The sequence below is a fragment of the Dermochelys coriacea genome, chromosome 10 (genome assembly GCF_009764565.3).
Source record: "Dermochelys coriacea isolate rDerCor1 chromosome 10, rDerCor1.pri.v4, whole genome shotgun sequence".
Lineage (NCBI taxonomy): Eukaryota > Metazoa > Chordata > Testudines > Dermochelyidae > Dermochelys > Dermochelys coriacea.
Window position 1 is genome coordinate 84,317,009 of NC_050077.1, and position 24,938 is coordinate 84,341,946.

General features: G+C 42.0%; 1 protein-coding gene across 1 annotated transcript; it reads right to left on the bottom strand.

Annotated features, from left to right (window-relative positions):
• Positions 1 to 998: 998 nt before the first annotated feature.
• Positions 999 to 24,729, bottom strand: EIF3J (eukaryotic translation initiation factor 3 subunit J). Its single transcript, XM_038420016.2, has 8 exons — positions 24,562 to 24,729; positions 24,382 to 24,488; positions 12,957 to 13,017; positions 12,611 to 12,720; positions 11,892 to 12,006; positions 5,930 to 6,088; positions 4,165 to 4,238; positions 999 to 2,048 (listed from the first exon to the last, which is right to left on the bottom strand). Exons 1-8 carry the CDS (start codon positions 24,584 to 24,586, stop codon positions 1,917 to 1,919), a joined length of 783 nt encoding a protein of 260 aa, XP_038275944.1. The 5' UTR covers positions 24,587 to 24,729; the 3' UTR covers positions 999 to 1,916.
• Positions 24,730 to 24,938: the final 209 nt, after the last annotated feature.

Genomic DNA, 24,938 nt, shown 5'->3' on the forward strand with positions numbered 1-24,938 from the left:
GGTGCGAGAGAGCATGTTTGCCAGAAACAGCTCTGCCAGCTGCATCTCCCTCTCTCAGTAATGTGACTGTTTAGTGTCCTTTGATCTTCAGGCTTCCACCCTTGGTTGGCAAAACAAGTCTTTAACTTTGGCTGGAGCCTAGAAGTATTATCACCCCAGCTAATAGCTCAGGCATTATCCAGCAATGACCCCCACCATGTTTCCCAAGAGATGGCTTATTGGGAGACATTGTATTGTCTCCCTCTGGGGGTTTGCAAACATCCCTGCTATTAAATATTCTAATATAAACTATCCCCATAACCAGGTTACATACAGTATTCAGGCCCATGCCCTTCACATGTAGAATTAAACTACAATTCCGGCCCTTAACAAAATTCCAGTTTTGTCTAAGCTGGAGCTCTGTGTAATGCAGAAACAGAATGACCAGAGAGGGTGCATCTAACATCCTTTCGCCCTTTAGTTAAGGGGCAAGTGCCATGAACTCCCACCATATGGAAATCTCCAAAGGTCCATCAAGCCCAGGCTTAACATTCCCGACATTAAGGTTAAAAACACAATTATTTTGTGCACATGTATCTGAATTCAGTGTTAAGGATGATGTCCCAATTGGTTTTGTAACCTTTCCTTGCAATTGTTTTTCGTAAGGTGGGGTGTAATGGTATGTCTTGTTTTAAATTGCTGCCTTAGATTCAACTAAGGTGCAGAAACATTTCAAATAATGGATCGCAGTGCTGAATACACTGCGATCCCATGCCCCAGTTCAGTTTCATTATACTGCCAATTTCAAGGTTCATCTATTTGGAACAGTAAAGTAAGCCACATCAAGAAACTGGACATGCATACTAGACTATAGGGACAAGCTATGAGGTGGTCACTCAGTGAAGCAAGCAGCCACTTCATATTGAAGAGAATCCTCTTGTCAGCCTAGTTATGTGGCCCAGAAACACTGTTCTAGAGCTTAGTTAACACTAAAATAAATACTCCCAATACACAAGCTCTGAAGTCCTCACAATAGTGATTTTATTAAATTAGTTGCTTTATAAAACATTGCAGATGTCATAATTGTTAACATAACAATTTGCCCAACTGTAGTAACTGTTGCAGTTTGCTAAGCAGGTTTTTGTAAGTGAAAGAAAATGGTAAAGTCCTGTGAGAGTTCTATTGCAGCCCATGAGAACAAAGGAAATTTGGTTCTCAGACACTTAAACCAGGCAGTTAACTGTTGAATAACCAACCTGTACAGCTGCATTAGTAGAAATATTCAGATAAATGTAAACTAACTGCTTATACTCAAGATACCACAAATCATTTTTTCAAATGCAACAAGGAACTATTTTCTTGTTTTGACCAAAATAATTTGTATTTTAAAATGTCATGCTTTGAAAGAATGGGTGTGTATCAAGTGATTAATTTTCAGGTGCAGTATCCTTACTTAGAAGTTAGCAGTCCCCTTCACAATCTATTTTTAAAAAACCCAACCTCTAACTGAGACAAAGCAATTTTAATACTAAGTGCACACCATGCCTTTGCTGCAAACTGCTTTTGTTCACAAGATAAATCATTCAAGGAGGTACAGTTAAGGCTGCATTACTAAACTGTGCTGGTAATAATACAACTTTTGCTTTGTTGAAATTCATGTCCAACTTAGTGGTTTTGTTACTATGAAACCAGATAGCAACAATTAAAAACATTATTAGAATTTTGTTTTCTGTGATTTATATAGGAATTGAGTTTCATCGTTTTAACCCCTTGACGAGACAGGTATCCCAATGCTTTAGCACCACCCTGACAAAGAGTTAAATAACCAGCACAAAGATACTGCACTTCCAATTGTAGCATTTGGCAGAATTTAAAGGAAAAGAAGTTGTGCTACATGTTTAAGGGCAAAAGAAAGACAACACAAGGAAAGATAAATGTCACATGAAGTCTTCAAAATCTTGTACATATCCTCCGTCATATCCTCCATAATCTGCCAGATCATCTTTCATAGTGGCCTTTAAACCACCTCCAGGCACAACCCCTTTTTTCTTCTTTTTGGCTTTACTTTGCTGAGGAAAGACCAAAAAAGCTTTAGTTTATTTTAGAGTCAGTATTAAATGTAACATGCTAATTTCCTAGAAGTGCTGGTAAAAAATATGAAGAATATTAACCTGAGGATCCTGACAGTTTCCTATCTGGGAACTAAATACAACACACTTCAATTCCCCTGTACTTCTGATCTGTTAGCTGGCAAAAGTGTTCACTTCCTACCATGTAATGTGTGCGCACTACTGCTGTTGAATTTTACCCCAGAGGCAACTGAATTTAAGTTCAAATTCAACTCTTATTCATGGCAAAAACACTATGTCTAGCAGACTCGCTTCACCATAATCAGAATAGCAGCATGTACTCTATGGTACACTGGAATACCCTTCACCAAATTTATTACACTATATGCAGCATAAGTTTATTTTCCTGAAGGAGGGGAGACACTTTCCAAATGCAAAATTACAGATGTTCAGTTTTATACTGTTACTGATTTAGTTGGTGGGAATCTTTATTTTAGGGTTTTATATGGCTTCCTATTGCCATAGTATCAGAGCATGTAAAGTCAGTAGCAAAATCCCGAGTGAATTTATGGAGTGTCTGGTTCTTCTGTTTTAAGGTAAAAACTTTGCTTGGGTATGGTCTTTTTGGTTGGTTGATTTAAAAAGAAAAAACAAAACATAATTCAGTCAAGATCACTTACAAGTGGTATGTTGTGAGCTTACTCCAATATTGTAAATTAATATTCCAAAGAGCTACAAATATTGTGAATTACTGAGTTGAGGAGCAAGCTATTTCCTGCATCCTAACATTAACCACTTTGGTAAATTCTTTGTAAATGGATGGGGCAAAGATGTCAGGCACAGAAGGATTAATAAAAAAAGTTAGCTATACCAAAGAGAAATAAATACCTGACGTCCAAATCTGAGATTTTAAAAAAAAAAAAAAAAAAAAAAAAAAAAGCCAAGTTTAGGATCCTGATGAAACTCAGCTACCAAAATCAGCAGTGAAGCACAAACAGCATAACTACATTCAGCCACAACTGCACCTGCCCTTCTCTTAGCTTTGTAAATAGAAGGGGAAGTTAATCTCTAAAAGTCTAGTTCTATTAGAAATGCAGATTTAGTTCAGTATCACTCTACAGATTTTTATAGCCAAGTTTACACTGTTACTCTTCTTTTGAACTAAACCATTTATTGTAAATTGCCATTAGAGCAGTTTGGAGAACATGCCTAGAAAGTGTTTCCAATCACCCACCAATTTTGGGTAGAAAGTAGCAGAGTTGTGCATTTATTATTCACATTGAAGGCCCAGAAGCAGGTTGCTTCCTTCAAGAACTCTCTAGTTCAAGTTTTGAAACCAGTCTCATTTCAGTTATCTGCTGGGCAGAATGGCTTGGATTTGCCAGTTAATGTTCAGTTAACTATTTTTTAAAACCAATTTTTAAGATTTTGGTCTCATTGACATTTAGCTATGCAATTCCCTCACAACTTTAATGTTAACTTTCACACAAGAAACATTTTACACAATCTGTATAATCAGAAAGCACCAATTATACTATAATTTGATACAGTGTTATCACTTACTTAATGCTTTTTCCACTTAAGTTGTATGGCACACCAGAGAGGCATACTGACATGCTAGCTAGTTCTGTTATCTGCTGTTAAGTCACTCTGATCACATTGATCTTAGTTTTATTAAAGGTTGAGGATAAAGATTCAAATTTCTTCCATAAACACATTTAACTGATTCTAGTTTTCTGGTTTTAACTAAAATATAGGCTTCTCCCACCTTTTCAGGACAACTGGACACTTCCACTCCAGCACAGAGGCCAAAAAATTGAACAGAATCAGTGCAAATATGTGAGGGGGTGAAGTTAAAGATTACTGGCAGAATGGTGCTTACTTTACATGAGTGTACTTGTTTTAAGTTTATGAAACATTCCCAAGTTTAGCCCTAGGACTGTATCCCAAATCAGAATTTCAATTTCAACTGTCTTCTCATTAACAGTGTTAAATCAAAAGCACATTTGAATTCAAAACCTAGAACCCCTTAGATTTATAGAAGGTGCACATCTTAGTGCATACTAGTATTATGCAAGTTATGGAAAGACACTATAGAAAGATGCAAAAGTCTTACCTTCTCTTGTTTTTGTTTTTCACTGCATAGCACTGTCAAAGCATTTGTGATCTTTTTCAAATCATCAACTTCCACTACAAAGAGGAAGAAAATTAGACTTCTGAAAACTACATTGGTAGAAAGCCTTCAAATAATCATTGACTCCTCTAAAATCCAGTAAGTGGTGATTTATATCTGGTAGTTTACCCCTTTAACTGGAGTCAAAATCTCATTAACACTAGGGCAATTTTGATTCTCAGCATCACAGTTGAGGATCTCACATCCCCTTGATAACTTGCGTAATGGGCAGCATAAGCTGGCCAACGTAATAATCAATACATTTAGGAGGCCAACATTTGAACACAGTTACATCTTATGTTTCTAAAGCTTATGCTTCAAGGCTTCAGTCTGCCATCGGTAGGGGTCAGCAAGTGATTCCCCCCTCCCCCAAATCCATGTATGTTTGTTTTTAAATCTTCTTCCTCTGGATCATCAGGAATGGCCATGGCTGGGGATGGGACATTGGGCAAGGGGGGTTAGGTCTCTGAGATGCCACTGAGAATTCTCTCTCAGGTGCATGGCTGGCTGGTTCTTGCTCACATGCTAACTGATCACCATATGTGGGGTCAGGAAGGAATTTTCCTTCATGTCAGACTGGCAGTGACCTTGGGAGGTTTTCAGCTTCCTATCCTGTGTGGGGGTACTGGTCTCTTGCCAGGATTATCTGGGTATGTTTCATTTTCCTGCCATTGTGGGGGCCTCAAGCCCTGGTGCACTTCAGTCCCTCCTATTCTCTATCTGTGGCACATAAATCTAGTCTCCTGTAGGCTGTAATACCTGGTCTCAATTTGATTGTTCAGTATAGCTTGCAGGTGCTTGGGGGTGTTGGTAGCCCATGATATACAGAACGTAAGACTAGATTATGTGGTGGCCCATTCTGGCCTTAAACTCTATGATGAGCATATTATGCTGCTAGATTTGTAATATGGTCAACTGATTGTGCCTAAAGGTAAATGTTTTGCCTAAAATAAGTTTGAAGGCTCTTAGAAAGAGAGAAGCATCCAGGTGGAGAGGGATGTAACATGCACTTAATGCTCAGTTTGACACTCCTTCACGTTAGAGGATTTGGACTCCAATCTAACAATTCAGTATTTGTTGCAGTAGACCAGCCACCCACAATGTATTTATATGGCGCAAGCCACAATATCAAATTGCCACTACACTGAAGGACAGGATGTACAAGCCCAGGAAAAAGAGAAGTCTCAAAACAGAATTACGCACCAAATATCTCAGCCAGCCAAAGCAGTCAAAACAAGTCACCTGTAGTTTTATTTCAACCTACAGTTAAGTTCTGGAATTAAACTGCTTCAAATTTCCAGTATTATAGGAACTCAGTTTTGTATCTCATTCCCTTACTGAGCTATTTAGAATTAAATGGATCGGGGAGCCTTTTCCTCTTCTTGAATAGAGGTTCTGCAAGGCTGTGTAAGACTTAGATCAGTACAAAATTTGCCTGTATGTTTAAGTGGGCTATCCTGACCTGACAGCATCATTCAGAGAAGATCAATCACATAGAGGAAATACCACCTTCATTAAAAGATGAAGAGCATGCAAGTACTGATTCTCAGTCAGGTAGTAGTCATCAAAAATAGTCTCTGGGAGGGGTATCAGTGCATCATTTAATGTAGGACTGCATAAATCCCAATTCAGTTTTACTTAATATGTTTGCAACTTTAGCCCTCCACGGAATGTGCTAGGAAATCTCACACTTGAAATAAAGACTTACATGAAATACATACGTCTCGAACTAATGCTTCCAAAAAACTGGCATAATGTAGAGATTTTTCATACTGTGTAATTTTTTCTTTTAATAATTTGCCAAACTCCGTAAAGTCATCTTTTGAAGATGGATTCATGGCATCTATTCCACAAGTATTATTTACACCTGCAGTGAAAAGCATAGTATCAGAGAAAATACTGGTGCATTTAACTGTAGTTTGTGTGCGAGGTCAGACTGACCACACAACATAAGCCCTCTACCCACAGAACAGGCAATTTATCTCTACTCCCCTTCAGTTCCTTACCTCAGCTGGAATGACCAACAAGGAAGCAAGAGCCCAAACAACTTCAGTTACTAACAATTCATGCTGGATTTGAACTAGTGATTTTAAGTGAAAGGCTACATATCCCATGAGTTGTACTGAACCACCTACTCTGGAATAGTTCTGGAGACAGTATTTTCTCCTTACATAAATTCTAGGCCTCAAGCCTGCAAGTGCTAGGTTTAGTTGGAATTTTTTTAAATTGACTATTAAGATTCTGACTTTTCTCAGGCTGTCAAGCAATTAAAAAAAATGAATCCCAATCACACTGTTAATAGAATGCCATTTATTTAAATATTTGTGGATGTTTTATACATTTTCCATTATTGATTTCAATAGCAACACAATACAAAGTGTACAGTGCTCACTTTATATTTTTTTATTACAAATATTTGCACTGTAAAGAATAAAAATAGTATTTTTCAGTTCACTTAATACAAGTACTGTTGTGCAATCTCTATCATGAAAGTTGAACTTACAAACCAAACCGATGTACAAAAAACCCTGCATTCATAGAATCATAGAATATCAGGGTTGGAAGGGACCCCAGAAGGTCATCTAGTCCAACCCCCTGCTCAAAGCAGGACCAAGTCCCAGTTAAATCATCCCAGCTAGGGCTTTGTCAAGCCTGACCTTAAAAACCTCTAAGGAAGGAGATTCTACCACCTCCCTAGGTAACGCATTCCAGTGTTTCACCACCCTCTTAGTGAAAAAGTTTTTCCTAATATCCAATCTAAACCTCCCCCATTACAACTTGAAACAATTCAAAAACAATGCAAAAACTTCAGAGCCTACGAGTCCACCGAGTCCGACTCGTTCAGCCAATCGCTCAGACAAAGAAGTTTGTTTACATTTTCAGGAGATAATGTTGCCCGCTTCTTAATTAGTGTCACCTGAAAGTGAGAACAGGTGTTTGCATGGCACTGTTGTAGCCAGCATCGCAAGATATTTACATGCCAGATGCGCTAAAGATTCATACGTCCCTTGATACTTCAACCACCATTCCAGAGGACATGCATCCATGCTGATGACAGGTTCTGCTCGATAACAATCCAAAGCAGTGCAGACTAACGCATGTTCATTTTCATCATCTGAGTCAGCTGCCACCAGCAGAGGGTTGATTTTCTTTTTTGGTGGTTCAGGTTCTGTAGTGTCTGCATTGGAGTGTTGCTCTTTTAAGACTTCTGAAAGCATGCTCCACACCTCGTGCCTTCCAAAATCTGAGCGGGACTTCAGATTCTTAAACCTTGGGTCCAGTGCTGTAGCTATCTTTAGAAATTTCATATTAGTACCTTCTTTGTGTTTTGTTAAATCTGCAGCGAAAAAGTGTTCTTAAAATGAACAGCATGTGCTGGGTCACCATCCCAGACTGCTCAAACATGAGATCTACGGCAGAACGTGGGTAAATCAGAGCAGGGGACGCACAGTTCTCACCCAGGGGTCAGTCACACATGTAATTTACCCCTTATTTTTTAAACAAGTGTCATCAGTGTGGACGCGTTCCTCTGGCACGACAGCCAAAGCATCAAGGGGCATATAGATCTTTAGCGCATCTGGCACGTAAATATATTGCGACACCAGCTACAACAGTGCCATGCAAACGCCTGTTCTCACTTTCAGGTGACACTAATTAAGAAGCAGGCAGCATTATCTCCCGTAAATGTAATGTGGCAAATTGCTGGCACTACTTTGATGGGTCTTGCGCATTCTCTTCTTGGGGAGGGTTCAGGGCACCGTTTCTCGCCCCTGAACTAGGGTATTAACTGCCCCACTAGTGTTCTAGAGGAAGGGAGTGGAGAGGGAGGGACCCAGACCCGCCCTCTACTCTGGGTCCCAGCCCACGGGCCCTATGGATAGCGGAAAACCACTTGAACTAGCAGTTCCTTCCCCTGGGCCACTTCCCTCTCCTGCCCTTCAGCTTGTGGGGCTTCCTGCCCTCCCTCTGCACAAACCAGGTGTCCCATTACCTAGGTTCTTGGACTTCTTAGCCCACTGCAGCACTTCTCCAAACTCTCCTCTGCTTCTCTCCAAACTGCTCTTTGCTCCAACACCAATCCACTCTGCTTCAATTCCTTCCCTTGTCTGATTGAAGCAGGGAGGTTTTTATCAGGTGACTGGCTTCAGGTGCTTTAATCAATCTATAGCAAACTTTCTTCCCTCTACAGGGAATAAGGCTCCCTTCTAACACTCTCCTGCTGCCCTCTGGCCATGTTGTATCACATAAAACAAACTTGTTTCTCTTAGCAATTGTCTGAACAAGAAGTAGAACTGAGTGGACTTGTAGGCTCTAAAGTTTTACACTGTTTTGTTTTTGAGTGCCGTTATGTAACAAAAAAACCCCTACATTTGTAAGTCGCACTTTAATGATAAAGATATTGCACTATAGTACTTGTATGAGGTGAACTGAAAAATACTATTTCTTTTGTCAGGTTTCAGAGTAGCAGCCGTGTTAGTCTGTATCCACAAAAAGAAAAGGAGGACTCGTGGCACCTTAGAGACTAACAAATTTATTAGAGCATAAGCTTTTGTGAGCTACAGCTCACTTCATCGGATGCATTCAGTGGAAAATACAGTGGGGAGATTTATATACATAGAGAACATGAAACAATGGGTGTTACCATACACACCGTAATGAGTGATCACTTAAGGCGAGTTATTACTAGCGGGGGGGGGGGGGGGGGGGGGACGACATGTTTTTTTGTAGTGATAATCAAGAGACTGGGAATGGATGGGTCATTACACAAAGTAAAACTATTTCCCCCTCCACCCCCTACTGTTCCTCAGACATTCTTGTCAGCTGCTGGAAATGGCCCACCTTGATTTTCATTACAAAAAGTTCCCCCCTTCCTGCCCCCTGCTCTCCTGTTGGTAAGAGCTCACCTTAAGTGATCACTCTGGTTACAGTGTGTATGGTAACACCCATTGTTTCATGTTTTCTATGTATATAAATTTTCCACTGAATGCATCCGATGAAGAGAGCTGTAGCTCATGAGAGCTTTTATGCTCAAATAAATTTGTTAGTCTCTAAGGTGCCACAAGTCCTCTATTTCTTTTGTGTATATTTTTACAATGCAAATATTTGTAATAAAAATATAAAGTGAGCAGTGTACACTTTGTATTCTGTGTTGTAATTGAAATAGATATAGCTTAAAATGTAGAAAAACATCCAAAAATATTTAATACATTTCAATTAATTGTGATTATTTTTTTAAATTGTGATTAATTTTTTTTTGAGTTAATCGCATTAGTTAACCGCGATTAATCAACAGCCACAGATTTTTCCAAACCAAAGCAGACTGGATTATTTCTGAAGAAAATCACTTAAAAAAAAATACAAGTGAAAGCACTCCCAGAAAACATGAAGGCTGTATTAAACCCACTGCATAATTCACTTGGTAAGTAGGGTGAAAAAAATCCAGTTTATTTATACTGTAGTTTTAAATTGTATATACATTATATACATACTCAATATAGATAAATAAAAAATCTGGTTTTACAAACTACGTTAAGGCCTAAATTTATAATCTCAAAAATTTAAAACAAAATGTTGTCATGAACCTCTATCAAAAATAATAAGTTAAAGGCTGCTTTTCTATATAAAAGAATGAATCATTGGAAAAACATTTAATTTTTGAGGTCAAGCTTTATAAATATGGCACAATAGGTTATGAACTATACTAAGGGCTTGTTTTGTTTAATAAAAATAAGTTTTATATTCTGTTGTGTGGTTAATTAAGTTCCAGTCACAATCCTAATGCAGCTTGACACAAATCATAAGCAAAAAGTTAATTATCTGGTAAATAAGCAATACATCATCATTCACCACTTTAGAATATACTAAAAATGTACAAATTAATAAGAATTTGAAAATATTAAGCTATATAATTGCTTAGATAAATGTACAGTGTACTCTGCTAGGTAGCAAAAAGATGTACCAAATTTAGTGTAAAAGCTCCATTTAGTTGTAAATCAACATGTTTTAAGGGCATATTAACCAATGAGAATGCACCTTCCTTTAGAAAAGTAGTACAAATGAAAAAGTTGATTAAAACAGAAGATTTGAGTCACCAAGTGGAAAGCCTCAATTTCAATTGCCTTGATTTAAATCAATCCATCCTGTTTGTAAGGAAGTTTATTAACACTTTGTCAATTCTGTCAGGAAAGCACAAGACAATAGTGAGCCCCCCAACCTAGTTAAATTTACCATTCTTTTAACCGCCTTTAGAAGCCAAATACCCTTTCACCAACTTCACTGCTTTTTCAACACTTAGCTCAGTGGCTCTCAACCTCTCTATCCCTTTCAGGAATCTGATTTCTCTTGTGTATCCCCAAGTTTCACCTCCCGTAAAAACTACTTGCTTACAAAATCAGACACAAAAATACAAAAGCATCTCAGCACACTATTACTGAAAAATTGTTTACTGTCTCACTTTTACCATAGAACTATAAAATAAATCAATTGCAATATAAATACTGTACTTACAGTTCAGTGTGTAGGCTATAGAGCAGTATAAACAAGTCACTGTCTGTATGAAATATTAGTTTCTTCTTTGAGCACTTGTTCATGTCAATTCCAATCAGGTGTGTGCCAGAAGATTTTTCCCTAGCAGTATACATAGGGTCGGCCTGGTCACGCCTTCATGCCCAATATAGGGCACTGTTGACCCGACCCCTCCCTCATTTCCTTCTTGCCGGGTACTCCGACGGGTAGGAGGGAGGATATTGGCATGGACATGAACAACACATCTCAAAGAACAACAGTTATGAGAAGGTGAGTAACCGTTTTTTGTACTGACTTCACCAGTGCTTTTTATGTAGACTGTTGTAAAAACAGGCAAATATCTCGAAGCATTGATGTATCCCCTGGAAGACCTCTACTTACCCCCATGGGTACACACACCTGTGGTTGAGAACCACTGACATGCCTTATCACATAGTTTGACCAAACTAAACATACTTAATTGATGCTGAACCACCCTCCTCAGAAAGCCTCACCCCCCCCTCACAGGTAATCTTGCTGCACTTTGGAGAGCATCCCAATTAGAGGCTACCAGTTTCTTCCCCCCTACTCCTCTTCATACAAAAGATGGCTATTGGCTGAGAAGTTCAATCAGACAAAGCAATCCTACCCAACTTGCTACAGCTACTTGTAGGCAGAAAATGCAATTTAGTTTCTAAAGACATTGTGGGGTGCTTGAAATTAGAGAGTCATTATGATGTATACTTCCAGATATAGACACGTCATTTGAACACAAACTTCTGGTTGATATCAGCGTAACTCATATCAACCGTGACATTCGTAATGTCTGACTCCAAACTAACGAAAGTAATTCTGATAGTTAAACACACGTCACAGATGTTTCCCCAAACATACTGTGTCTTAAAAGTTCTCAACACCAAAAGGCATCAATTCTTACCTACGACTGTCTATACACGGTTATGAAATAGCGTTAGCTGGATGCCAAGTTTCAGCCTGATATTTTTATAACAGTAAGAGTAATATCACAGCAGTCCTACATTTTTTTGATCAATATACTGCTTTACTTGAAAACTAGATTTAGAATTGATTGCAGTTAACTTTCTAAATTACTTCTCATACTGTAACACCACGAACTACTTGCTTGGATTAGGTGTATCCACACTTACCAAACGTTTCTTTCGCTAACTCAAGATCTGACTCCTCTTGTAATTTCTTTAGCCGTAATTTGTCTGCTAACTGTTCTTCTGGCGTACGTTCTTTAGCTTCCTCTGGTGCCTCTAACTAAAAAAAGTATAAAAAGTAGCATGATTGACCCGTGACAAGTCTTCCATTTTGGTCATTACTGTTAACCAAGCATAAGCAAACTAAAAGTCTTCAAATAATGTCAGCTTACATTGGTGGCAAGTGAATTACAATTCTTGCCCAGGAATGGAGCAGTTGCGGTCATTTCAACAAGCTAACTGAACAACATGCTTCTGCTTGAAGTAATTATTCCTGAAGTGCAGGCGTTTTCTTCTTAACCACAAGCCTAACACTTGTGTTTAAACATTCCAAGCTGAAATACTGATAAACACAAGCATGCTACAGGCAGAAAAATACCCAAATCCTCAGCAAAAGTAATTGCACAAAATGGTGAGTATTATAAACTTAATGTACACACTTAGAAAAAAGGATGGAAATAGGATAAGTACTATTTCAAACTCTTAGATGTTCGAGTTCTTATACAGACTGCATCAGGACTATTCTTTCCTAGATAACTCACTGTAGGGGCACGTCGTAAGTATCAGTCCTTTAATTCTCAGACTACATTTATTTTACTAGACTAAACAATAAGCAGATCTCCCTCTTCCCATAAAAAGCTAAAATCCTGACAGTGACGTCTTACTCTTTTTTTAATCTCCTCTTGCTTTTTCTTCAGCTGCTTTTCTCTCTCTTTTATTTTTTCTGCTATTTTCTTCTTTTCTGAAACTTTTGATTCTGTAAAACAGTGAACAAAGCCCTTTTAAAGAAATCTAGTGCATAAAGAACATTGTCACAATGTGGGGAAAAAAGCACCTAGAGCTATGATCCAGTTCAGAAACCAGAGGTGACTAAAGTGAGAAGCATGCACTGTCATCCATACATGCACAACCCTTGGTCTATTATGTCCCATAAATAGTTCTTAAACTTGGAACACAGAAGCCAATGTTCTTCTTTGTTCTATATACAATGAAGTGTGCTCCTCCCACAGTCCTCACCTGCTTTTATCTCTGTCTCTTTTTCTTCTTCCTCCTCTTCATCATCCCAGTTATCCTACCAAACAGGAAGCAGTACGAGTTATCAGTATTTATATCTTACTTCTGAACCACTAAAGGTATCTGTGCGGAAAGAACTGTCTACACTGCACTTTCATCATTAAAACTTTTGTCGCTCAGGGGGGTGAAAAAAACAACCCTGAACAACAAAACTTTTAACAGCAAAAAGTGCTGGTGTGGACAGCGCTCTCTCAGCAGGAGCCGCTCTCCCATCAATGAAACTACCGCCCCTCATACGGAGTGGTTTTATTTTGTCGATGGGAGAGCGCTCTTCCAGTGACAAAGAGTGGCTACACTGCACACCTTGCAATGGTGTGGCTGCAGCGGCAAAGCCGCATCATTGTAAGATGCACAGTGTAAACATGGCCTTAATGTATATCGCAGTAACAGGCACTCATGTTCACCACAGTTACGGAAGCAAGACAAAAAACCTGCCACAATCCATTTGCTGGGCAAAAATTGTTAAGAAAAATTAATTTATGAGTAGGTATCGGATAGAATGACTGGATTCTTCTCTATAGCACATCTGTCTATAGCACAGAAACAAAACAGGCTTAGCAGAATATAGAGGACACCGATTTTGTGCCATAAATTAAGCATTACAGAATCAGGGCGAAGAGCCCTGATAGCAGTAGCAGTGTTATCTGGTGATTAAATCTGAACATAAGCCACTTAGTACCCATCAGGGTTTAAGAATGATAAAAACTGCCATTACAGGCATACCACAATGCACCAGGGGGATGACAAACTAACAATACATGTGACAGGAGCACTGTTAGATTCATAGAGTTAAGGCAGAAGGAACAATTATGATCAACTAATCTGTCAGTTTCAGGGTTAACTACACCTTTGATCCCCTTCCCGGTCTTCCTTGAGGGCACCCACTTAAGATTTTAGGCTTCCCAGCCATCACCGCTCTCACAGCAGAGACCCGCATGTCTCTCCTTTCAGACTAGAGGTTTAGGTTCCCTCTGTACCTCACTGCGATTTTCCAGCAAGCCTGCCCAGGATCCAGCACCTGTGGTTAACTCTTTCTCCAGGGGCTATAACATTGTACACCAGGTACCAACCAGCCTTCACAAAGCAAACTGCATTTATTCTTGTGGCAAAAGCATTACTGGGGAGGGGGGAATCTACATGCATGCTAAAAGCCTACCAGAGTTCACTTCCAGCCCCATCATGGGGCTCTGCTGTGCCAGTCTCTCAAACTCCACAACTGGGTTTGCACCCTTGGTTACATGTTCACATAATTTTTGGGATCAGGAACCAGACCCCAACTAGATAGTTCAACTATTTCTTTACACAGCTCGGGCCTTTAATCTCCAGTCTCAGGGAATTTTATTAGTCAATGGCCCTCTCCTCAGGAGTAGCTTCAAAAGGAGTGGGGTTTTACATAACCTGAGTTGCATAATTTGCATTAACCACTCCCTGGTTATTAACACTTATTGTCCCTGAAGTCCTTGCCCACCTAGTACATTCAATTGTCCTTTGAACTCCTTACACTTGCAAATCTGACATGTCACACTGACTTCCTGCATACCACAAAGACAGAATTTTGTCCAGTAATTGAACCCATAACTAGTGGTTGAGCTGTTACAGCTTATACTTTAGAACATCACTCAATCCTGATTTAAGGACTCCAAATGATGGAGAATCCACTATGTCCCTAGGTAAATGTTGTTCCAATGGTAGATTAGTCTCACTTTAAAATTTGCACTTTGCCTAGTCTGAATTTTTTCAGCTTCAACTTCCAACCACTGGATTTTGTTATGCTTTTCTCCATGTGATTAAAGAGCTGTTTACTATCATCTCTCTTTTCTATAATTAAGTCACCGCTTAGCCTTCTCTTGGATAAACTGAATAGATTGATATCAACTCTCACCGAAAAGCATATTTTCCCAATCTCAATAATTCATGTACTTTTTCTGAACTCTTTCCAATTTTTTCCATCATTTTAAAATCTCCAGTAACGGTATCACTAAAGCTATACAGAGTGGTACAAACACCTCCCTATCTCTAGTCAGTATTCACCTGCTTATACATCAAAAGTTCATGTTAATTCTTAGCCAGTGCACTACATCAGCTCACGTTCAGTTGACCCCAACATTTCTTTCAGAGTCACTGCTTTCCAAAACATGGTTCCCCATTCTATAACTGTGATCAAGATTCTATTCCTAGGTGTATGACTCATGTATTAAAATGCACGTTGTTCAAGTAAACCCTGCTTACCAAGAGAGAGACATTGCTCTATAGAACTAACTATTCAATACTTCACCAATTTGCATCCACTACAAACTCTGCCAGCAGTGGTTCCTTCCAGATCATAAGATATTGAATAGATTGAGCCAGGAACAGATCCCTGCAGAACATCCCCACTGGATGTGGATTTCCATTTAAAATTATTTTCAGGTCAGTTTAAATGCATTTAATCTGTGCTCCTTTGATTATGTGAAGGGTAATGTAGTCAGAATGTCTGGCAGTACTAAGTCAGCCTCCTTACAAAAATCTAAGTATGTTAACACAATTACATTATCACCTACACTTAACCTCAACAAATAATACCAAGTTTCACAAGACCAATTTTCCTTCAAATCATGTTAATAGTCAGTGTGCTACCATACCAGGTGTTAAACAAACAAAATGAAGTATTACCTCACCTACCTTGTCCTGGGAATTGATAGATTACTATAAGCCAAGGTAATCATAGGACTGGAAGGGACCTTGAGAGGTCATCTAGTCCAGTCCCCTATCCTCATGGCAGGACTAAGTATTATCTAGACCAGGGGTCGGCAAACTTTTTGGCCTAAGGGCCACATTGGGATTGCAAAACTGTATGGAGGGCTGGGTAGGGAAGGCTGTGCCTCCCCAAGCAGCCTGGCCCCTGCCCCCTCTCCACCCCCTTCCACTTCCTGCCTCCTGACTGCCCCCATCAGAACCCCCGACCCATCCAACCCCCCCCTCCCCGCTCCTTGTCCCCTGACCGCCCCATCCCAGGGCCCCCACCCCTAACCGCCCCCCAAACCCTACCCTCTATCCAACCCCATGTCCCCTGACTGTCCCGACCCCTATCCACACATCCCAGGACTCCCACACCGATCCAACCCCCTCATTTCCTGACCACCACCCCCAACCACCGCCCCATCCAACCACTCCCCGACAGCCCCCTGGGACTCCCTGCCCCTTATCCAACCCCGCCGCCCGCCCCCTTACCATGCCGCTAAGAGTGGCAGGACTGGCTTATTGGAAAGCCTGGGCAGTGGGTGGGTGCAAGCCGCACTGCCCATGCAGCACCCTAACTACAGGGGAGGGAGAACAGTGGGGGAGGGGTCAGGGCAGTCCCACAGGACGGATGTGGCCCGCAGGCAGTAGTTTGCCCCCCTCTGATCTTGACCATCCCTGACAGGTGTTTGTCCAACCTGCTCTTAAAAACCTCCAAGATGGAGATTCCACAACCTCCCTAGGCAATTTATTCCAGTGCTTAACTACTCTGACAGGAAGTTTTTCCTAATGTCCAACCTAAACTGCCCTTGCTGCAATTTAAGCCCATTGTTTCTTGTCCTATCCTCAGAGGTTAATAACAATTTTTCTCCCTCCTCCTTGTATCAACCTTTTATGTACTTGAAAACTGTTATGTCCCCTCTCAGTCTTCTCTTTTCCAGACTAAACACACCCATTTTCCCCCCCAATCTTCCCTCATAGGTCACGTTTTCTAGACCTTTAATCATTTTTGTTGCTCTTCTCTGGACGTTCTCCAATTTGTCCACATCTTTCCTGAAATGTGGTGCCCAGAACTGGACAATACTCCAGATGAGGCCTAATCAGCACAGAGTAGAGCAGAAGAATTACTTCGAGTCTTGCTTACAACACTCCTGCTAATACATCTCAGAATGATGTTTGCTTTTTTTGCAACAGTGTTGACTCATATTTAGCTTGTTGTCCACTATGACCCCAAAAATATGACTACTGTTACTGGAAATTCATGTCAACTAGTTGAAGTGTACTGGAGGGGAAGCTAGAATCAGTCTTACAAATGCCAAATAGTCTTAAATGAACGTAGATGAACTTGGATGTCCTGGTACTTGGCTCATCAAATCACAATTAAAAACTGAGGTCTGCTGTCTTATACTAATGGTTAAAGTGAGGTATTGATGCTTAGTTCCATTATCGTCAGGGCATCAGATAAACATTGTAGCATAGCAGTAAGAATGTAAATCTTGAATTTTGCAATTGCTAAGCTTACCTTAATGGGCAACTATAGATCAGTTAGCTTGACATTGATCCCAGGCAAAATTACGAAAAGGTTGATGCAGGATGCAGCCAGTAAGGCAATATCTACATTGCAGCTTCGAGGGAGCCTCCCAGCCTGAGTAGACAGACTTGCACTAGCTCAGCTCGAGTATAGCAGAGTGGATGTTGTAACTCGGATGGCAGCTTGGGCTCTCCAGCCCACCCAACTCCCTGAGTCTGAGAGGTTAACCCAAGTCTCAGCCGGAGCTGCAACGTCCATACTGCTATTTTCAGTGTGCTAGCTTGTGCTGAACTAGTGCAAGTCTGACTACATAAGAGTGGCCAGACTGGGTCAGACCAATGGTCCCTCTAGCCCAGTAACCTGTCTTCTGACCATGGCCAATGCCAGGTGCCCCAGAGGGAATGAACAGAACAGGCAATCATTAAGTGATCCATCCCCTGTCACCCATTCCCAGCTTCTGGCAAAAAGAGGCTAGAGGCACCAAACTTTCCCATCCTGGCTAATAGCCATTGATGGACTTATCTTCCATGAATTTATTTAATTATTTTTTGAACCGTGTTATAGTCTAGGCCTTCACAACATCCTCTGGCAAAGAGTTCCACAGATTAACTGTGCGCTGTGTGAAAAAATATCTTTTATTGGACCAATTTCTGTTGGTGAGAGAGAAGCTTTCAAGCTTACACAAACCTGAAGAAGAGGGATAGCTCAGTGGTTTGAGCATTAGCTTGCTAAACCCAGGGTTGTGAGTTCAATCCCTGAGGGGGCCATTTGGGGCAAAAATTGGGGATTGGTCCTGCTTTGAGCAGGGGGTTGGACTAGATGATCTCCTGAGGTCCCTTCCAACCCTGATATTCTATGATTCTATGATGATTCTGTGTAAGCTCGAAAGCTTGTCTCTCTCACCAAGAGAAGTTGATCCAGTACAAGATACTACCTCACTCACCTCTCTAATATCCTGGGACCAACATGACTACAACCCTGCATCTGTCAACTACACTCATTTCATAAACAGCTACTTTCACAACTATTGCAAAGAACAGTTTACAGATTGCTTCCTCATCTGATCCCATCCTTCACAGATGCACTCTTTCTAAGAGAGTGTGGTTGGAGTGAAATCCCCATGTAGAAGTGGGGTGCTGTGACCATGAGATTTTGCAAACTCATTTGCAGACAATAATGGGTCTGGTTGAAGCTGCTTGATATCTTCCTGAGGAACTCTCTTTATGGGGAGTTGTGGGCAATTGTTCCTCTGCCCCAAGGACTCTCTCATGGCATGCCACAGGAGCCTACATGGTCACCTCCCACTCAGTGGGCATATGCTGCTGCCAAGAGGTTTAGTGAGGACATATGGGCTTCAGTGCATTTAGCAGGCCGATGACCCCCAGCACTACATCTCTCTCACATCTGACCCAGCTACAACAAAGCACACGGTGCCTAGATGAGAGCAAGCTGAAATTTAATCCAGACAAGACTAAGAATCTTGGCAGGCTGGGAAAAGCAGCTGAAGGATTTGCAGAATTTGTATCCGCACCCTTATAGAAAGATCACAATCATTTGTAAGACAGGTAAACAACTTGGAGGTGTTAGACCCAGGGCTGCTCCTGGTCCATGAGGTGCTGCAGCCAAGAGTGCTTTCTTCCCACCTGTGCCTGCCAAGAAGAGTGTGACCTTTCCTCTCCAGTGCAGTCCATGCCACAATTATCCACGTCTTGTCATTTCAAGATTATATTGCTGTGATGGACACTACATGGAGCTTCCCCTTGACCTCATTTGGAAGGTGAAGCTAGCATAGAATACCTCAACTCACTTGTTAAGTGTAGTTGAACACTGGGAGCATATTAGACCAATGCTTCACCATCTGTATTGGGTTCCAGTGAACATCTGGGAGGGAATTCAACGTGTTAATTTTAAAATGGTCCGAGCGGTTTGGGATCTGACTGTATGACTGAGTATCTCTCCCCCAGTGACATGCTGCCACAGTTGAGATCAGTAGAGGCACTCGAGCTGCAGTTCTTTCTAGATGAATGAGGCAGATCTGCTAGCAGGGCATTTTCTGTGAGAGATCCTGTTTCAGGACTCACTGCCCCACCTTGGTCTGCCAAACCTATCTTACTCCCTTCTCCTGCCTCCCGCACTTCTCTAAACTGCTCGGGAGCGCTCAATTGAGGTGTATATATTTATGGGCAGTCCTTTGTGATTTTTTATTTATGGGATAGGTGTCCAGGGCTCAGGATGTACACCTACAATTACATTCTAGAAATCTAAATACATTTCATTAGGAGAAAACGAGTTTCATCTTCTGTTCATTGTTATGCCAACGGAGAAGTCCAGTGGCAACACATCCTTAGTTTTCTTCATTCCAGTGCTGACACTATTACAATGTAGTTTAAATCATTGAAACTCTTTCAAACTTAATCAAATATGTTTATAAATGACTAAATGAGTAATAATCCAGCTATAACATATGGTTAGTGAAAATGTCCCCCTTTCCACATAAATGATCCTTATACCAAAACAGAAGTAATCAGCTGCTTGCTATACATTTATATCTGCTATCATTTGTAGCTTTAATGCATGACAATTCAAGTTCCAAAAACAAAGCGTTCTTGGAAAGTGACAAGATACTCCAGTGTCCGAGTCCCTGATGACTTCTATTTTAAACAGAACCATCAGAAATATTGATCAAGGAAATCTCTAGACTGTTTCCCTGAACGTGTTTCCTAGTTCTGGCTCCTTTAGTGACAGGACTGCCGAAGAGTAAATACACAGAAATTTCTTGGCAGTAGGTCTGTTTTCCTGGTAATTTCTGTATTCCAGGTAACATTTTAGAATAATTTCCTTTTACTTTAAAAGGATATCTTAATTGTAACTTCTGCAGCATCTAAAGTTTCGCCAACTCACTAGTTACAATAAATCTTGTAATCCAAGTATTTTCAGGGGGGAAAAAAAAAAAAAAAACAAGATCCCAACTCCTAAATCCGCAATAAGAAACCCTAAAGAATAATGAAACACCCTAAAGAGAATCTACTAGTTGGAAAACACTAAGGGCCTATATTTAGGTCACTTTGCTTTTGCTTACTGTGCTGTAGTTTTCCTTTTTACTCGCCAATTTTGGAAGGAAAAAATGTCTAGAGCCCAGGCAAACACCTAGCTTTCTGTAGATTCTTCCCAACTTCTGCATCTACTACGTGAACACAGATCAGAGTACAACCAACAAGATCATTAATTGTAGTATTCCTTTTCCCCACTCCCTCCAAGTACACCCTAAACTTTTTAATTTTAAAGCCATAGGCATTCAGAGTACTAGTAGAGGAAATAAAATGTCATGTTAAAATAGCCCCGTAAAGCAGGAGTCTTCATATTTTTGGAAGGACTATGATTTTGTCCAGTTATTGTTTACTGTCCTTCAAGAAGCAGGCAGCTGGAAAGCACAATTAAGTAGCTGTTATTAGAAAGATGTTCAATTACAGATAGTAAACACTTGAGTTTCAGGGAAATGTGAAAAGTAAAGCCTCTTTTGCCAAAAGTTTTTAGGGCTGTGAAGCTCCAATTCAGGTTGTCAACTCTCTCTTTTTAAAGATTGATGTAAATACTGTGCACTGAGATATCTTTAACCATTTTGCCCGGCGGGGTCATGTGTGTGGAAGAAAGAGCACATTTAAAAGCTACAGAGCGTCCAGTGTCAATTTGTTCTATCACATTTATTAAGCTTCACCTTGCAGAATAGGTGACATTACACTAGCATGAACACCATCCAACCTTAAACTTTCAGAAAGCCTTTGACAACGTCCCTCACCAACGGCTCTTAAGAAAAGTAAGCAGTCATCGGATTAGAGGGAAGGTCCTCTTATGCATCAGTAACTCGTTGAAAGATAGGAAACGAAGTGTAGGAATAAATAAGTCAGTTTTCACAGTTGGAGAGAGGTAAATAGCAGGGTCCTCCAAGTATCTGTACTGGGACTAATGCTCTACAACATATTCATACGTGATCTGGAAAAAGGGGTAAACAGTGAGGTGGCAAAGTTTGTAGATGATACAAAATTACTCAAGACAGTTAAGTCCAAAATTGACTGAGAAGAATTACAAAAGGATCTTAGAAAACTGGGTGACTGGGCAAGAAAATGGCAGACGAAATTCAGTGTTGATAAATGCAAGTAATACACATTGGAAAAAACAATCCCAACTATACATACAAAATTATGGGGTCTAAATTAGCTGTTACTACTACTCAAGGAAGAGATCCTGTCGTCATTGTGCATAGTTCTCCGAAAACATCCACTCAAAATGCAGCGACAGTCAAAAAAGCTAACAATGTTGAGAATCATTAATAAAAGGATAGCTAAGAAGATAGAAAATATCATGTTGCCTCTATATAATTCCATGGTACGCCCTCATCTTGAATACTGCGTGCAGATCTGGTCGCCCCATCTCAAAAAAAAAAAAAAAAAAAAAAAAAAAAGATATATTGGAACTGGAAAAGGTACAGAGAAGGGCAACAAAAATGATGAGGGGTATGGAACAGCTTCCATATGAGGAGAGATTAATAAGACTGGGACTTTTCAGCTTGGAAAAGAGACAACTAAGAGGGGGGTATATGATAGAGGTCTATAAAATCATGACTGTGTGAAGTTAATAAGGAAGTGTTATTTACTCCTTCTAACAAAAGAGCTAAGGGTTGCCAAATGTAATTAATAGGCAGCAGATTTGAAACAAACAAAGGGAAGTATTTCTTCACATACAACATAGTCAACCTGTGCAACTCTTTGTCAGAGGATGATGTAAAGGCCAAGATTATAACAGGGTTTATAAAAGAACAAGATAAGTTCATGGAGAATAGGTCCATCAGTGGCTATTAACCAGGATGGATAGAGATGCAAAACCATGCTCTGAAGCGTCCCTAGCCTGTTTGCCAGAAGCTTGGAATGGGCGACGGGATGGATGATGATCACTCGATGATTATCTGTTCTGTTCATTCCTCTGGGGCACTTGGCATTGGCCACTGTCAGAAGACAGGATACTGGGCTAGATGAACCATTGGTCTGACCCAGTAAAGCTGTTCTCAGGTTCTCAAAAGAAGTCTTCATACAACAAGTAATACATTTTATCTATTTAGATTTATATTACATAGAAGAGCCCAAGCCCCCGTCATCACTGATGCTCAGAAATACAGTGCAAGAATCAATTACTTTAATCTGAACTGCTTTCCTCTTCCTGCCCATGTCTGAACAAATGATAAAATATTAACCTTTTTCAGTTATCTAGTGATCAGTACTAAGATTGTCTATAACAATCTCTCAGTGTCTTGATTTGAAACAAAAGCATGATTCAATGTTTGACTTTGGACACTAAATTTACCAATTTTTTTTTTTTTTAAAATACTTCCACAGAACCAGAGACCCGTTTGAAGAGTCTTAGATTCCAGATGTAGTATGTACCTCCAGTTGCTGCTATCTGCACTCATGATCTGTCCAAGCTGTAATAAGATCTGGAATTGTTGGGGCATCCATCACTCAACTGATCTTTCTTGTTAAGAAACATATGGGAACGACACTGCATGGGATTTAGACATTTTAAATGTTTCTGATTTAATAGAGTACGTTTACAGTTTGACATTTAGTTCAAACTCTAATGCAAAAGGCTAACATTGAAATACATTGAAACCAGCTCCATGATTCTCTAGTAGATAAACCCCATTTTAACCATCTGAACACTACCTACATCCTAAAGAAACCATGAAGGACTGCCTAGTTTCACAGGATTGAGAGGAAGTGAGAAGAGACAACACTAGGATGGAGGAAAGTTTCTGGCCTGTAGGAGATAATGCCAAGATGGGACTATTTGGAAGAAGTTCAGATGTTCAAGCCTCCCTCAGCCTGTCATCCCTCTGTACCCACCTCTTCCCCTGATGCTCCCTCAGGCTGAGCCTGCAAGGGGGCATGGAATAAAGAGCCTCTCCACAGGAGAGGCCGATAGCTGAATACCATCTGGCAGATACCAGAGCAGTTCTGTACTGAGAGACCTGCCAGCAGCTTAGAGATAGCAGGTGGGGGGAAAAAACAAAACAAAACATGATTCTCCATTCAATAGGACAACAGACACCTTTTGAGACTTAACTGACAGGGGTTTTGCTCTGGAGCTGGGAAAGAGGACTGGTTGCTGGGAAGGAAGTTACAGAAGGGAAACCATGTTTATTCCACTCAGAAAGCTAAGAACAGGTACAGGTCTCAGTGGGAGTTAACCCATTTACAGAAACGTATTCCAGAGGCTTTCTAGTCCTGTTGTTTGACCTTCCAACTTTTGATCACCCATTGCACCAATTCAGACAGGTTTCAATGCATACGAAACTGCACAATAGCGACTACAGAACTTCACCTCATAATTCCTGCATCAAGCTCAACTGCTGATTGAACTAGAGCGTATTTTTTAAAGGAACAAACTCTCTTAAAGACTTCAAGCGACCAAAAATCTGCCACATCACGATCCTCCCCTACACCTACCGCTCAAGCTCCCAGCGTCAGCATAACTTTGCCAGAATTATTCTGCCCCCGCTCCCCACACAGAGAAGGGCGAGTCTAATCCTTCCCCCCAAGCTCACCCGACAAGTTTTACTCATCGGGCAGGAGCCTCCCCGAGCCTCAGTTTTCATTAGGCCGGTTTTAAGTCTCCTCTCCGCCCCTCTCCGAGGAGATTTGGCCGACGGTGCCAGCGAGACACTGGCCCGCCATGGAGCCGAGTGGCCCGCGTTTTGACAGCCCCTCGCTCCCTGCCACGGCCGGCCCCGACCACCAGCGGCCAGGCGCCCTCCCGCCCCAGCCGCTTCCACGCGGCGTGTTACGGGGCGAGCCCAGAGCGGGGGGCGAAGCAGGGCGATAAGGGCGCTGGGGCCCCGCCGCCCCGGGCCGTTCGGGCAGGACCGCGCAGCGCCGTGCGGCCGGGAGCGACGCGCCCCAGCCCGGCAGCCGGGCGCGGACATATGGCACCGGACACACACCGGGGGGGGGGGGGGGCCGGAGCCGGGCCGCCCCCCAGCTCGCTCCTCCGCCCCCACGCCCGGAGCTCGCTCCTCCGCCCCCACGCCAGGGAGGCCCCGCTCGCCGCCCCGGGCCCCCCCACCTTCACTTCGTCCTCTTCATCCTCCCCGGCCCAGCGGTCCCCGCCGGCCCCCGGCGCGGGCCCCAGGCGCGTGGCGACCGGCTCCGCCGCCTCGAAGCTGTCGGCATCTGTGGGGGAGACGAGAGCGGGTTAGCCGGGCGGGGAGCCGGGCGGGGAGCCGAGGCCGCGGCCAGCACCTACCCCACGAATCCGCCTCCGCCGCCATCTTGCCCCCGCGGAACAGGCGCCTCCCGCAGCCACGGCCAGAGCGCGGCGGGGTGAGTCAGCCCCAGCCGCGCCAAGAGCGTCCCAGCCAGCTCAGAGCGCGGGGCACGCCGGGATAGCGGCGGACGCGAGGGGCGGGGCAGGGACGCGCTGCCGCGGCCGCATGGAAATCCCGGCGGGGGAGCGGCGCTGGGACACGGGGCCGGATCTCGAGAGCGAGGCCCGGCGCCGCCGCCGCCGCCTCTGGCCAGGGCCCGCGTGGCCGGGCGTGGGGGGGCCCCTCGGAAGGGCCAGGCTGGGTCCGACCAAGGGTCCCGCGAGGCCAGGTGCCCCAGAGGGGATCACCCAGCGCT